Raw genomic sequence first — 17,632 nt, 5'->3', positions numbered from 1 at the left:
ATTAAATTTAATACAGACTGTGAACTCAGATTCACAAATATGATTTCTGAAGATGGTGCTGAGGATGCCAAAATGAAACACATGGCACAAACTACGCAGTTAAGGGCGGTTGTTTAAAAGAACGCAGTGACATCTGCAGGACAGACAGCACCACACAAATGCATTGTCATGCGAAAATAAAAACAGACATAGAGTAAAAGATCTCTCTTATTTTTAAGAAACAACATCAGGGCAATTTGAAAGAAGCAATTGTGACTAATCTGAAATCTTTATTTTTACCCAGCCATACTGACCAGCCTCAAGCATCGGACAGCTTTGTTTCTTTCAGACCCATCATTTCTATCTGCTGACTACACACAGAGAGGAAGCTGTGATAGAGGGAATGCCCTCTTGCTAATCCTCAGATTAGGGTCTGGTAACTGTGATACAGAGCTCCAGATTTGCCCAGGGGGAAAAAGTCATGGACAAAAAGCCTAATTGAAGATTGTCTAGAGAGAAGATCTCTGCCATTGCCCCTTTATGCCACAACATGTCACAGGGGAAAATAATGAAGCATGGGTGTTCAAAATACAGAGCTACTATAAAAATAACTTGAAAAGGATTGTGCACCTAAAAATAAAATTCTGGCATCATTTACTCAAATGACTATACTTAATGAGTTTAACAAGGACATGGACATGGTTCATGGACATATTTCCTGCAGAAAAGCCCTTTTAGGCAATCTTCCATGTTATATTTTCACTCAAATTGCTCCCTAAACCAAAAGACTTAAGTTTTACAAAGACAGCCTTAAGAAAGGGGGAAAGCTAATTCATAAATCCTATCCTTGACCCACTATTAGCTACAAGGTTTTATGATTAGATCTTGAAATCTTTGTTTTGTATACATGTCTACAGATTACCACAAAGATCTACTATATTCTCCTACTACTGAACTACAAAAGCATTTTTTTCCAGAGATTATAATCACCATTAGGAATTTCAGCCGACTACTTTTTAACCAGATAAAACAAACCGCTTTCAGCTGTGCCTCCTCTAAACATCAAGTAATGTGGGATATGTGCAATTGGCTGAAAGTGGCATTGCTCAGGGCAGGCATCACCCTCTTTACCTCTTACTAGCTCTCAGTCCAACAGGGAAACCCTGAACTCAAGAGCACTTCACTGGACTCTGTGAAAGCCATCAGTCTGAGAAGGCCTTTTATTACACCCCCATAACAGCTCGTGTTTCCTGGAATAGAGAATGAGAAATGCATTTATGTGATTTAGAGATGGTGTTTGGACACATAGCTTTGATTCGCTCATCAATATGTATCACAGTTAACAGGAAATAACTCTTGATAAGCTCCCCGCAGTGCAAAATGATCAATGGTGCATAAGCACCCCCATGTGGTCATGCGTGATATAACAGAACTTAGGACCATACAAGACTGGAGAAAGAAGAGAACAGAAAAGACTTTATTTTAGATTTCACTGAGATTTAAATCATAACACAGGATGAATCACACAGAGGTTTCTTCCTTGGCACATCGACTACCACAATTTGCGGAAGAAACCCACAGTGCCTTCACAGTAACATCTCTAGCTCTGTAAAACAGAATCGGGAAGATCAGTGGCACTGAGACACCATGAGAAAGGCATACAAAGTTACGTAGAAAGTTTGATTATTAAAGCAACCTCTATGAAATGCAACCTCGGAAATAAAAAGTATACAAATCTTAGTCAGCTGAAGAAGAAAAAAATCAGTCCTGGATTCCATAAATTATTATTTCTGTGAGTTTTAATCTCAACGGTATGCAAAAACTTAAAAAATAGCACATTTCTAGTGTTAGTGTATGCTTATCCAAAAATAAAACGCAAGTCAGAGTCAGTTAACATATTATTTCGTACAGATAAAGGGGGCTCTCACCCACGCAAGGTCAAGCATTTCCTATTCACCTTTTCAGCGTATGAATATGAGCCCAGATTGAGTGAATGCAAACAGTAGATTTCACACTCAAGAACAGGAAGGACACTTGTATAATTGCACAAGCTAAAATGTGTGCACTACTACTAGTAAATCATGTGACGGCTACTCAAAATAGGTGAATAAAAAGTAGACTTTCCAAAAATCTCAAAGAATAGTATTAATATGATTTACAATACAACACCCTGGCCACATGCAATGTTAGCTAAAGCTATGTATAGAGAACATTTGTATAGAAGCAGTAATGCTACAGAGGCACGTCACATCTGTAGAAATATTCACACAAGTACTTTGAAATCTCATTGGGGCAAAAAGCAAGCGAGAAAATCTACGACAGTGAGATTTATTCATGTAGACAGGTTCTTGAGAGAGGAGAGAGAGGAAAAACCGGAAGATCTTTCAAGATCTCATTCCCTCAGAGGATGCTGCCAAAGCGAAGGAGAACTTACCAAAGCCCGAAATGAGCCCGAACACATTTTGAAACCATCCCAACAGGAAATAGTACATGTATTATCGATATAAATCTAGAATATATATATATATATTTATGATTCATATTCGTTATATCTACAGCCACACCAGTCGTAAAACCGTGTACGCTGTATAGTTGTATCTATTTATACTTAAATTAACAATATACCACACTCACATTTATAACTGTCATATACTGCATCTCAATCAACAGATAAAAAAGGTAAACGATACAAATAAAATCTTGGTCTACGAAGTAAACCAATAATTTACAATACGTTTTTTTTTTTCTTCTCTATCGAAACATCTCATGCACAGAGAGGTTTCGATATCTGTGGGAACTGGTTTGAAAATAGGCTGGGTCCAGGTGCTTTGTTAGCATGAAGGCATCTTAAAAAAAGCATCTCAGACTCCGTTTCAGAAAATAACCAGACCAAAAAGCTCACATGGAAGACGTACTGTATACTAAAAGCCCTTATGCATTGTATATGTAAAGTAATGCCTTCTCTGGTTGCAAAAAAACCTAATGAAAAATGGACCAAATGCATTGAACTGACTGTCTATTAAGGACTGAGGCTACTTCAAAATGGCATAACAAATCACATTCCTCATTTTCTAGCACATTTACAGAATGCAAACCCCACAGTCTTTCTGGGAAAAAGATGACAGGAATCACTGACTACGAGTTCTCGAACACCTGCTTGGTTTATACTGATCGACACGGTCCAAAGCAAGTCATACAGTTTTAACGGCATCCATAATGTTTGCCCAAAGCAGCACAATATCAACAGAACACCCAAAAACACAAGAAAACACCGAAATGCTAACAAACATCAGCCTTTCCACGTCACAATAAAGCACACGAGATTATCTGTCCTACTTACACTACCTTTAGGCTAAAGGCTGCATCTTTTATTGGCGTATCACCACGTCGGCTGATGAGGCATTTGAGGTCCAAAGGAAAACTGGATGATTTTAACACCAGCGTGATTTCGTTGTTTTCTTCGACAGCGATTTTACAATGAAACTGCCTTCGCTTCTCAGGCTCAGGGTGTAAACCTGGTCTGCTGCTAACTTGAATGTATCTTCCACAGATCCAACATGCAAACTAATACATCAAAGAACACCGAAAATGGAAACGAAGGCCAAAAAACAGATCACACCTTCACACACACACGCACACAAGCTCCTCAACTCACGAGCGGGTTATCGAAACCCAAATTCTGCACTTCGAATTCAAGCAATGTCCACCACTACAGAGAGCCAAAGAAAACGAGAAACATTCGAGGCACACGATGCTCAAAGGGAATGTCAGAAGACCGCCGATGCGTATGAAGCAAGTTAACTACGCAGTGGCAAAATGAGCGCATCGACATCATTCGTTAGTGTGACTCCGTGTCCGTCTACGCACGAAACATTCACTTACGAGTAGCTCAAACACTAAGGAAAGGAAAAAAGTACCCAAATAGTGAGTGCGACACAAGCCAAGCGCTTGGAAATTAAATGACGTCTGTCTTGTGGAGAAAGTCTTCTCAATCTCTATAAAAGGCAAGGTGCCACATCTATGGCACAGGCAAGTAGTTACGTTACAATCACAGCTGACAGCTATCCCACTACGAGAGAGTGAGAGGTTCCCAAAGGGCAACTATATTACAGTAGAACTGCACAAACTCTGGGAACGGTTTTGGTACATAATGCAGAGTGGCGTCACGCCCAGCGCAGCATTGCGCTGGGTACCGTAGTCCCTTTGGGCTCACGCGAGCGCGCCAAAGAGCTCGGACCGAGGGAACAGGCCTCAGGAAAAAAAAGTACTGCACGGGAACCACTACAGGCTGGAGAGAGAGGAGCATGGCGGAGCAGCGACATCTGACACCTTAAAGGCCTGTGAGGTCAACGATGGCCTTGATGAAGATGGTGTCATCTCGGATGTAGGAGTTCTTGGAGTCTAGTTTGGGGAGAGGGCAGAAGAGAGGGCAGCCGCTGGCAATGTTCATGTCACTCACAGGCCTCTGGAAGGAGGAAGAGGAAATGTCTGGCCGGAAGGCATCGATGATGTGCTCCCTGTTGTTCTGATCCAGCAACATGAGGGTGACCTGAGGACCAAGGTGTTGAATAAGCTTTTGAAATACCAAAAAGGTTTAGACAGGTGCTAATGGATGCAAAGCTGAGGCCAGTCATTCATGATTCAGTGGAAGGAACATTAAGGACACCGTAAGAAAGGGAAAAACACAAATGGATGGAAAATGGCCACACATGGTTATATGTGTATGAATGACATACTAAGGACTGGCCTTAATTTAGTTTAACACACATGCCAAGTTCTTATAAATGTACTCTTTGTATTCATGTTGGTGTCACACGGTTGACATTTAATGTTTCTTGAAAATAGTATAAAAAATGTTTTTGTTGTGGTAACCATCAAATGAAAACAAAAACGTAAAAGTATCATTTAAAATTTGGGGCAAGTTTTTTAAAATAAATTAATAATTCTATACATAAGAACATTTAAAAAATTACAGTAAAGACATTATGTTGCAAAATACAAAAAAAAAAAAGGTTTGATAATACAAAAAAAAAAAAGGTTTGAGCACCAAATCATATATAAGAGTAACTTCTGATGGACCATGTGACACTAAAGACTAGAGTAAAATCACCTCTGCCATCACAGGAATAAAAATACATTAAAAATATATATTAAAATTAAAGAGTTATTGTGAAATATTATTACTATGAATTATTAGTGATTTTACTGTATTTTTAATAAATAAATGCAGCTTTGATGAGCATTAGAGTATAAAATAAAATTTTACCAACCCCAATAACGATTTATAATGATTATATATTTTCCTTACACCCTAAACACATTAAAGGTCTAAGTGTTTTTTAGTGCTGTCAATCGATTAACAAAAAAAATAATAATTGCACATTTTTTCTGAAATTAATCATGATTAATCCCATCTAACATTTAAGTTTTTAAATATACTTTTATAATTGCAATAATTTCACATTCTATCTTCAAATTACTGTGGAAACATAAAGAATATTTTATAGTATTTTAAAGAATATTAGTATGGTACATTTTTAATATTTGTTAACTTTTTTTACACTGAAGGTGAGTATCACAGATACCAATATTACTGATGTCTCTAGGAAATTGTTATTTTTACCTAATATTTAACTATTGACTACAGCCGTTCAACATTACCGTATAATTGAGAGCTATCAATTTTAACATTCATTACTTTAAAAAAAAAAAAATCTTCACGTAAACCCATTATTTACCTGTGCCCTTCAACAAGGACAATTGCTAAAATTACTACTTTGAGTGGATGCAGAAACAGGCTGTTTTAGTCCATGTCTCTTTAAATGCAAATTAACTGCTGCTCCCCACCCTCTTTTCCAGAACAGGGCTGTGCTATTTTAGCTCGTATCTCAGATCTCTGCCAAAAAACATCTGTTTGGTTTTGATTATCATGTATATCATGCTGAAATCAAGCGTTTTAAAGCCATATCAGTTTAAATTTCTGATATACATTTTTCTGGACACACACATCTGAAGCACACAGTCAGGTAGCGGCTGTCACACGCACTTGAGTACTAAACTAAGTTCTCTTTCACACACAAGCTTATATTAAAAACACGAATAAGGTGTGAAAACACAGTCCGTTATGTCTGTGAAGGTAAACAGCTGGGAAAGAATTCACATGTTTACATTAAATCGGTGTATGTGACAACAGCGTAACATACAGTACCTATACTGCTGTTTGGGACTACGCTGTTAATATGACCCAAATAATAAAATAAAAGCAGAAAATCACTCACTTCTCTGAACTGAACAACTTCTATAGCTCTAATAAGATGATGTTTCATACTTGAAAGCTGATTTTAATGCTCTGGTGTGTAGATAAACATATCAGATGTGTGTGCGGCTCGCTCAGGGCAATGACTCTGCTAATATGGCAATGTCAGTCGACAATCGTGGGTGCGGCTGGTAAAGTAAGATGTCACACTTTACAGATTCTGTGATCAGTAAGCCCTGAGACGCTGGTCATGATTTTTAGGGATTTAAAAAATAAAGGAGAAGGCACATTTTTATAATTATAGGGTGGTGTTGTACACACACTGCCGACACACATTTATTCACTTTTACAACATGTAAAAGTGAATTTCACATAATAGGTACTTTTTAAAGCTACAAAAGTTATTGATTTCATCAATAGATATAACAGCTGGGTTATTAGGTTATTTGGCTGCTATTACTTTTAGAGCCACTTCTACTGAACGTGACGTGGATCTGACACACATGCTCGTAGTTCCATTTGCGCTTTAATATAAAATGAAATACACACAATGCATTAAGAGCTGGGGGTAAAAACTTTTTGAATTTGAAGATAAAGGTAAAAATGAACTTATTTTGTCTTCTGGGAAACATGCAAGTATCTTCTGTAGCTTCTGTGCACTGTCATATTTATGTGTGCAATGGAAGCGCACATGCCACGAGCACAGTATAACGGCTGAGAGGACAGGTAAATTAGTTTTTACTGACATATGTGACCCTGGACCACAAAACCAGTCATAAGGTTAAATTTTACAAAACTGAGATATATACATCATATGAAAGCTCAATAAATAAGCTTTCTATTGATGTATGGTTTGTTAGGATAGGACCATATTTGGCCGAGATACATCTATTTGAAAATCTGGAATCTGAGGGTGCAAAAAAATCAAAATGCTGAGAAAATCACCTTTAAAGTTCTTCAAATTAAGTTCTTAGCAATGCATATTACTAATCAAAAATTACATTTTGATATATTTATAGTAGGAATTTTACAAAAAATCTTCATGGAACATGATCTTTACTTAATTTCCTAATGATTTTTGGCATAAAAGAAAAATCAATCATTTTGACCCATACTATGTATTTTTGGCTATTGCTACAAATATACCCCAGCGACTTAAGACTGGTTTTGTGGTCCAGGGTCACATATGGCCTGACAACATCTCATCTGAAGGCTGTTGTGAACGCGCTTAATACAGTTGAATGTTGCGGTGGATCAGAGGTAAAAAAAAATAATTTAAATACTCTTCAGTTTCTTGCACAGACCGATCGTTTTGTGTCTTAACACCTCAATGTATCGTCACAAACCACAGAGTTTAATTTGGTTTTGTCTGTGTATGTTTTTTTGACTCTAAAAGCCAGGGGTCCCATTGACTGCTATTATATGACTGACAGACTGCAACAGTTTGAGTTAAAAATCTTTGTTTGTGTTCTACTGAAGAAAAGTAACCTACATCTTAGGTGCCCTGGGGTTAAGTAGATAAACATCAAATTTTCATTTTTGGGTGAACTATCCCTTTAACACGCTCATTTTGACAGCACTATTTTTTTCAAGTAATTTTTTCTTTTCTTTTTTTAAATGTATTAATATCAGCTGGTTATTGGGGAGTCACACCACAAATTGCATTTATATAATTTTGAATATATTAATTAAAGCAGCACTATTGATTAAAATTTTAAAAGTCTATCAGGATTCCATTAATGGTCAAAAAAATGGTCAGACACACAATGTTAGAAGTTGATCAGACTGACCTTCTGATTGAAAGGCCACTTAAGCAAGGCATCACTGTGTCCCCTCATCACCACGAAGAACAGAGACAAGTGAGTACCACGTCCTGTCCCATCCCCATTCAGATAGATGCGCAAACACATCTTATAGCCATATTTGCTTGTGTAAAATGCTGCAAAACACAACAGGGATCATTGGAGTGAGATGCCATACATCATGAGCATACACAAGCAATCTCTCACACTTTTTTAATAATTAATATGAAACTGTAAAAGTAAAATACACAAAATAGACTAAATACCAGGCGAGAACATAGCAGGTGCGCGTCCGGCTACAGCATCTTGTCTCTTCTTCGAGAAGTCGGAGATCTTCCATACAAATACGCCATCATAAGTGGCAGCGGACATCTCCCTCATCTTCGCCTCCATCTCCACGATGGAGAGATCCCTAAGGCCTACGGTCCTCTCCAACTGCCGTACCTGCATAAAAAAAAAATCTGGTAGTGAAGGAAACTATACCTCAGGCTACAAATACATTGTATCTGCTTTACATCAAATGCTTTACCTTGTTGTTGAGTATCTCAATCTTGTCCTGGTCAAGCCGGTGTTGACGGTTATAGGCCTCCATGGTGGTGGCGGAGCGCTCCATCTCACGGTTGAGCACGCAGACAATGTTCTCAAAGGTGCTTACCTTCAGCTCCAGCTCCTGACAGCGCCGACTGAGCTCCGCCACTTTGGTCTTCTCGCTGTGTAGCTGCAGTTCCAAGGCTGCCCCAACGGCTGTAGGGAGTGGGGTGAAAGACGTACCCAGCGTCGGAGCCGGCGGCGGCAGCAGCAGCGGTGCACAGGCCCCCTGCACGGGAGCCCCTGCTCCACTCAGCTGGCCCATCTTCAGCTCCAGATCCCGCAGAGACTGATGCAGCTCGTGGATCTTATGGCTGGCCAGTTCCAGACTCTGAGGCTGAAGACTCTCCAAGTTCACCTTGATGCCCATGATGAAGTGCAATAGGAGGTTTAAGTGCTCGTAGGAACAGGCTTGCTCATGGTCATGGATCTTCTCCTTTTCCACCTACAAGCAATCAGAGAGCCTGATGTTAAAAATTATACAGTTGAGGTCAAAAGTTTACATACAATTTGCAGAATCTGCTAAATCTAAATTATTTTACTAAAATAACAGGCATCATACAAAATACAGATTATTTTTTATTTAGTACTGACCTGAATAAGATATTTAACATAAAAGATGTTTACATATAGTCCACAAGAGAAAATAATAGTTGAATTTATAAAAATGACCCCGTTCAAAAGTTTACATACATTTGATTTATAATACTGTGTTGTTACCTTAATAATCCATAGCTGTGTTTTTTTTTTTCAGTTTTAGTTGTTCATGAGTCCCTTTTCCTGAACAGTTGAACTGCCTGCTGTTCTTTAGAAAAATTCTTCAGGTTCCACAAATTCTTTGTTTTTGTTTGTTTTTAGCATTTTTGTGTATTTGATATTATGGTATTTAGACGAAATAAGAAAAATATACACATCTTCATTCTGTTCAAAAGTTTACACCACTGACTCTTAATGCATAGTTTTTCCTTCTAGAGTGGAACCGAAATGATTCTAAAGTCCAAAGGACACAGAAAAAAATAATATTACTTACCGTCATATCACAGCCTACAACGTGAAATCTGCAAGGTGTTCTGAATTTGGTGCACAGTTTAATGTGGTCCACATACTGCAGGAGAAAAAAACAAATACCCAAAGAAAAGTGACTATGAAATGTTCTCTAAGCATAGTAAATAACTAAATAAACAGCCTAGACACTATTTACTTACTTTCTCTCTGGGAATTTTTTTCTTGGCACAACCTTCACAAATCATGGGGTATTTAGGGCATATCTCATCATGGGCCTGAAAAAAAAAAAACATGTTCTTTAGTATTATCACAAAAATCAAAAACTAAAAATATTAAATGAAAGCCATGAATGAATAAAGGACAATTACTTGATTAATTATCCTCACATCATTCAAGAAAAAAAAAAAAAAACAGAGAGAAAAAAAAAGTCTTACCTTAATGTTTTTAAAATGAAATGGCTCCTTGCAGTATTTACAATTTAAAGTCCTTTCTGGGCATTCTCTCTCATTGTGGCGTTCAAGTTCATTGGCTCTCAGAAGCTCTTTGCATAATGGACAGGGAAGGATCCTGAAGTCACACTTTCCCTCATGGTTTGCCTTTGAGAGATAAAGAACCATACAGATGGTAAATGTAATTTTAAAATGGTTCGGAAAATGCAAACAACGCGGTTTAAAACAAACAAACAAACAAACAAACAAACAAAAACAGTAAATATTTCGAAGATTAAAGTTCAGTTACAATTAGTTAAACAAGTACAGTCGTGGCCAAAAGTTTTGAGAATGACACAAATATTAGTTTTCACAAAGTTTGCTGCTCAACTGCTTTTAGATCTTTGTTTCAGTTGTTTCTGTGATGTACTGAAATATAATTACAAGCACTTCATACGTTTCAAAGGCTTTTATTGCAATTACATGACATTTATGCAAAGAGTCAGTATTTGCAGTGTTGGCTCTTCTTTTTCAGGACCTCTGCAATTCGACTGGGCATGCTCTCAATCAACTTCTGGACCAAATCCTGACTGATAGCAACCCATTCTTTCATAATCACTTCTTGGATTTTGTCAGAATTAGTGGGTTTTTGTTTGTTCACCCGCCTCTTGAGGATTGACCACAAGTTCTCAATGGGATTAAGATCTGGGGTTTTTCCAGGCCATGGACCCAAAATTTCAACGTTTTGGTCCCCGAGCCACTTAGTTATCACTTTTGCCTTATGGCACGGTGCTCCATCGTGCTGGAAAATGCATTGTTCTTCACCAAACTGTTGTTGGATTGTTGGAAGAAGTTGCTGCTGGAGGGTGTTTTGGTACCATTCTTTATTCATGGCTGTGTTTTTGGGCAAAATTGTGAGTGAGCCCACTCCCTTGGATGAGAAGCAACCCCACACATGAATGGTCTCAGGATGCTTTACTGTTGGCATGACACAGGACTGATGGTAGCGCTCACCTTTTCTTCTCCGGACAAGCCTTTTTCCAGATGCCTCAAACAATCGGAAAGAGGCTTCATCGGAGAATCAGACTTTGCCCCAGTCCTCAGCAGTCCATTCGCCATACTTTTTGCAGAAGATCAATCTGTCCCTGATGTTTTTTTGCGGCTTCTTTGCTGCCCTTCTTGACACCAGGCCATCTTCCAAAAGTCTTGGCCTCACTGTGCGTGCAGATGCGCTCACACCTGCCTGCTGCCATTCCTGAGCAAGCTCTGCACTGGTGGCACTCTGATCCCGCAGCTGAATCCTCTTTAGGAGACGATCCTGGCGCTTGCTGGACTTTCTTGGACGCCCTGAAGCCTTCTTAACAGTGCAGTGGAAAGTTTTTTTCGGGATTAAGTTAATTTTCATGGCAACGAAGGACTATGCAATTCATCTGATAACTCTTCATAACATTCTGGAGTATATGCAAATTGCTATTATAAAAACTTCAGCAGCAACTTTTCCAATTTTCAATATTTATGTAATTCTCAAAACTTTTGGCCACGACTGTAGTTACAAGTAGTTAAAATTTCCTAATAATTTACTGACACCATGTCATCCAAGATCTTCATGTTTTTCTTTCTTCAGTCGTAAAGAAATTAAGGTTCTTGAGGAACACATTCCAGGATTTTTCCATATAGTGGACTTCAGTGGGGATCAACAGTTTGAAGGTCCAAATTGCAGTTTCAATGCAGCTTTAAAGGGCTCTACACGATCCCAAGCCAAGGAATAAGGGTCTTATTTTGCAAAACAATCTCTGTCATAAAATACAAATTTATATACTTTTTAACCACAAATGCTCATCTTGCACTAGCGTGACCTCACGTATTGCATAATCATGGGCACAGGACATGGGCGAAAATACCAACCCAGTGTTTACAAAGTGAAAGTGCAAAGAAAGTCAAATGGCCTTTACAAAAAAGGTAAAACAACGATGAACAGTCAGTTGATTTTGAAGTTGGAGATGAAAATGAGATCCCTACCCTACCTTTTTATTCCAAAGTACACAGACGAAGAAGTAACCATGCATGACATTTCCAACGTGATTACACAATGCGTGAAGATGCGCATGCGCATTGGAGAGCTAGTGCAAGACAAGCATTTGTGGTTAAAAAGTATATAAATTTTTAGCTTTTTTAAGAAAATGACTGACCGTTTCGATAGATACACAGCTGGGACTGTATAGAGCTCTTTGAAGCTGCAATAAAACTGCAATTTGGATCTTCAACCTGTTGGCCTACGTGTGGTCCACTATAAGGAGAAAAATCCTGGAATGTTTTCTTCAAAAAACTTAATTTCTTTGCGACTAAAGAAAGACATTGTGACATTTTGGATGACATGGGGTAAATTTTCATTCTGAAAGTGAACTTCTCCTTTAAGATGATTTACTGGTCTTAGTTGATCTCTCAGTCTGGTCAAGCTGGTTTGTTTTGGGCATATTTCAGCTGGACAGACAGAGAGATCTGTTTCTCAGCCAGCTATGTACTAGCTTGGCAAAGCTTGGTTTAAGCAGTTTTTAAAGCAGGGAAGGGACACGCAGTACCTCATATTCTTTGATGGTGCCTGTCCAGCTGCATTCCTCATTGATGCAAACAGCTTCAAGAGCTTCAACTTCTCTTTTGGCAGCATTATCAGGAAAAGCCTAAAAAGAAAGAGAAATAGTCTTACAACTTTAATATGTCTCATTACTGACAGTGAAAAATAGGCCTGTTTACACAAGAACTACCACTATAAATATAACTATATTATCGGTCACACCAATGGATGATAACATTCTGTTTATTACAAGTGCACAGAAAAAAATAAATGCTCTGAAAGTAATTTCAATAATATTTTTGTCTGTGGTGTGGGATTTTCTGTTCTTATAGAATTACAATGTGTATTAAACCATGATTATTATTATCATTTTAGTTATCGTTCTCTTGAATGTATAACTGTGACTGCCTAAAATCTAGAAAAGAGATTTTATTTTTACCTACTGAATTATGTATGTTATGAAATTGTACTCTTAATATATGTATACACTACCAGTCAATAGTTTTTGAAGAGCAAGATTTTTAATGTTTTTAAAGAATTCTGTTCTGTTCACAAAGCCTGCATTTATTTGATCCAAAATACATCAAAAGCAGTAATATTGTGAAATATTTTTTACTATTTAAAAATAACTGCTTTCTATTAGAGTATATTTTAAAATGTAATTTATTCCTGTGATCAAAGCAAAATTTTCAGCATCATTACTTCAATATTCAGTGTCACATGATCCTTCAGAAATCATTCTAATATGCTGATTTGCAGTTCAAAAAACGTTTCTTATTATTATTATTATTATATGTGACCCTGGACCACAAAACCAGTCTTAAGTAGTAACGGGTATATTTGTAGCAACAGCCAAAAATACATTGTATGGGTCAAAATTACCGATTTTTCTTTTATGCCAAAAATCATTAGCATATTAAGTAAAGATCATGTTCCATAAAGATATTTTGTAAATTTTCTACCATAAATAAACTTCTACCATAAATAAAAACTTGATTTTTGATTAGTAATATGCATTGCTAAGAACTTCATTTGGACAACTTTTAAGGCGATTTTCTCAATATTTAGATTTTTTGCACCCTCAGATTCCAGGTTTTCAAATAGTTGTATCTCAGACAAACATTGTCCTATTTTAACAAACAATATATCAATGGAAAGCTTATTTACTCAGCTTTCAGATGACGTAAGAATCTCACTTTCGACAAATTTACACTTATGACTGGTTTTGTGGTCCAGGGTCACATATTATTATTATCAATATTTAAAATGGTTGAGTACTTTTTTCAGGATTCTTTGATGAATAGAAAGATTTAAAATGTAAAAAAAAAAGTGAAATAAAAAGCTTTTGTAACATTACACACTATACTGTACCATTCAAAAGCTTGGAGTCACAATATTTGATGATAGAAATGTATACTTTTATTTATGCTTTAAATGGATAAAAAGTGATAATAAAGACATTTACAATGTTACAAAAGATTTCTAATTCAGATAAATGCTGTTCATCTTAACTTTATATTTATCAAAGAAACCAGAAAAAAAATATTAGAATGATTTCTGAAGGATCATCGGACTGTAGAAATGAAGCTAAAAATGTAGCTTAGAAATCACAGGAATAAATTACATTTTTAATTTTAAAATATATTTAAATAGAAAACACATTTTAATATGTACAAATATTTCAAAAATGTTACTTTTTGCTGTACTTTGGACCAAATAAATGCAGGTTTGGTAAGTAAAAAAAGAGATTTCTTTAAAAAAATACAAATCTTACCAGAACTAAAACTTTTGACTAGTAGTATATACTAAATTATATATACTTTAAAAACCTAAAAATTATTATGAAAGGATGGTTCGAAACGAAAACTGACAATTGTGTGGCACTCACAGCCTTAGTCACTATTCAGTTTCACTGCATCTGTTTCCCATAAAATGAAAGTAAACGCCCTATAAAAGCATTGTCTTTCCACCCAACAAGTCAGATTTGAAACCACTATCACTTTAACATTTGCCACCACCCTTCTGAAAAACTTCAGAGGAAGTCACAGCTTCTGCCACAACTGTTACTGTACAAACCTGAAGTGTATTACAGTAAAACTGGATATTCTTCCACATTTCTAAGGAACTTTGTATTAGCCACCATTGCTCCACCACAAAAAAAAAAAAAAATTACGAAATATACAAAACAAAAATTTTTGGTTGTACTATAGTAACAGAATTTAGTAGATGTGGCATTTTTGTAGAAACTACAGTGATTATAGTATTTTAATCATCAATTTAGTTATTTATTTAACAAGGGTTATCAGCATTAAAAATATTTCAAGGCGATTTTCCTACTATTTAAATTGTACTGAACAATAATAAAACGAATACTTACACAGCCCTGTTTCAAAATTGATGTTGGTTCTTCAAATATGTCCTCCTTTATACAGGCACTGCATTTCTGTGGTCCGGAGCTGCGATGAAAAAAGAAATGTTTTATACACCCACAACACAAGCACCAAAAAATCGTGAATAAATACAAAGGCACACCACATAGACTAAGAGTTGATTTTGACAATAGCTGCAACAGTCTGGCTATTGTAGTTTACAGCTCGCCCAGCTAAACAAGAAGCCGAACACAACCTGACAGCCTTCATTTATTTATGTCCCCCGATCTGAAGCAACGTTTACTGCTTGTATACTCATAAAATATACCATAAAAATGGCACGGGAGGCCTGACAGGTCGTGTTCATCTTTTGTAGTGTCGTGTCAGGTGGGCCATCTGGACTAAATGACGCTTACCTCACTGCTTTATTAAAACAATAAGAACAGAAACGATGTCCGCACTGCGCCTGAAACGGTCTCCTAAGGATTTTCAGACAGATATTGCACAGATGCTTGTCCTCCAGCTTGTTGGCGAGTATTTTCTTAGGGAAGCCAGGTTTGTTGCCTTCTAATGAAGATGGTGGTGAGGGTTCCTGTGCAGCCATTATTCCCGAGCGCGCATGTGACCAGGCTCCGGAGAAGAGACACGGATCTTTCTACACATTTCACTGAAAGGGGTTGCAAACACAGCATTTTCTATTGTGTCACATAAAATGACAAACTTAATATGCATAGTTAAATACACGTACGGTTTAGGTAATGTTTATACGGGCATGACAGCTGTGACAAAACAATACCGTCGTCTTAATAAAGTTTTATAGTAGCATGGTGCGTTTACTGTTGTTGGGATCTCTTATGGTTTTCAAAACAATAAATACTGTTACGTTTTAAAATCACATATGTCCTACCATATTATGGTCCAACGAACATTATAAAACCTCCTGCAGTGGTGTGAAACATTGTATCAAATACATTCAGCGTCCCTGCCGTGTGCAGTCATAAGTATAATCATAATTTATTAGTATTATTAATATTATTTATAGTGTTCCTCAAAAATGTGAGTAACGGCAGGCGTCGTCTCTTCAGATAATCATGCCGTCCACTAGGGGGCGAATGATGATAAAACATGCGAAGCTAGAAACTTCAATGTATAACAATTACAAAATAAAAGTCTTCTGACTTTACATATTGCTCTTTTTTATTGAACAATCATAAAAATAATACAGCAGGCAGTGCTGGGAAGTAACTGATTAAATATAATCTGGATTATGTAATCAGATTCTAAAAACGAAATACTCGTTGTCAGACTACAGTTACTTTTATGGATTACACTATTATTACACCATTACATATTATTCACACAATAGCAAATGATTCATAATTTGATTATCTTTTAAACTTTCCATTCTAAATTAGCCTACTGCTCATATACATTAAGAAAAGTTTTGTAGACATTCACAGAAAGACCACCCATTAAGTGGCTATAATTACATAGAAAACTGAGGCCACACTTGACACATTAGACCACTGTATTATTATTATTAAATATTTTGGTAACACTTTACAATAAGGTTCTTTAGTTAACATTAGTTAACCACATTAGTTAACATGAACTAATAATGAACTGCACTTATACAGCATTTATTATTCTTTGTTAATGTTAATTTCAACATTTACTAATGCATTATTAAAATCTTGTTAACATTAGTTAATGCAGTGTGAACTAACATGAACAAACAATGAACAACTGTATTTCTGTTAACTAACGTTAATAAAGATTAGTAAATACAGTAACAAATGTATTGCTCATGGTTAGTTCATGTTAGTTAATACATTAACTAATGTTTAACTAATGAACCATATTGTAAAGTGTTACCAATATTTTTAACAGTTTAAAGTATTTTATTAGGTTTTTTTTAGTGAGTGTTTTATTTTGATCACTGTTATTTAAAAAAATTGAGATTTTTATGATTAAATTCGTTTTTTACTTTTCATTAAACTCAGGTTAGGTCAAAAGTAATCTAAACGTAATCAGAAAGTAATCTGATTATATTACCTACTATATTTAATGTTATGGATTATGTTACTAACTACAATTTTTGTCATGTAATTTGGAATCAGTAACAGATTACACTTTGTAAGTAATCTACCCAGCTCTAACAGTAACATATAATAGGACGCATATTTAAAATTACTACTTACTACTACTATTATTGTTGTTTTTTTCTTTTCTAAAGATAAAGCAATAAAGTAAAAAAATATTTAATCTTTAACATGACGGCCTAAAATCTACCAAAAGGGATCTTTAATCTAGACATTATCTTTCTGATTTAACAAAATAGCCTAAAAACCTATAAACATGTTTTCCTTCTTTCTTTCTTTTTTACTTTTTAGGAAAAAAAATATAATCGACAAAATAAAAGGTCAAACATAGATGCATCATTATAGAGATAAAGCAATACAGCAAAAAATAGTTAAGTCTTTCACATAACTGCCTAAAATCTGTCAAAAGGGATCTTTAACCTATACAACATCTTTCTGACTTAAATAAAATAGACTAATAAAAGCTATAATACACAGGTTTTCCTTCTGCTTCTTCACCTTTAAGAAAAAAAAATATTAGACTAAATAAAA

The 17,632-nt window shown here is 36.1% G+C and overlaps 1 protein-coding gene across 1 annotated transcript; it reads right to left on the bottom strand.

Annotated features, from left to right (window-relative positions):
- Window positions 1–1,429: 1,429 nt before the first annotated feature.
- traf2a (Tnf receptor-associated factor 2a) lies at window positions 1,430–16,363 on the bottom strand. Its single transcript, XM_073840741.1, has 11 exons — window positions 15,907–16,363; window positions 15,416–15,666; window positions 15,008–15,086; window positions 12,638–12,736; window positions 10,065–10,226; window positions 9,831–9,905; window positions 9,656–9,730; window positions 8,567–9,070; window positions 8,304–8,481; window positions 8,026–8,174; window positions 1,430–4,528 (listed from the first exon to the last, which is right to left on the bottom strand). The coding sequence occupies exons 2-11, from the start codon at window positions 15,601–15,603 to the stop codon at window positions 4,310–4,312; spliced, it is 1,728 nt and encodes a 575-aa protein (XP_073696842.1). The 5' UTR covers window positions 15,604–15,666; window positions 15,907–16,363; the 3' UTR covers window positions 1,430–4,309.
- Between the last annotated feature and the right edge of the window lie 1,269 nt (window positions 16,364–17,632).

Source organism: Garra rufa, chromosome 5, assembly GCF_049309525.1.
Source record: "Garra rufa chromosome 5, GarRuf1.0, whole genome shotgun sequence".
NCBI lineage: Eukaryota > Metazoa > Chordata > Actinopteri > Cypriniformes > Cyprinidae > Garra > Garra rufa.
This window is presented reverse-complemented; position numbering and strand designations above follow the sequence as displayed.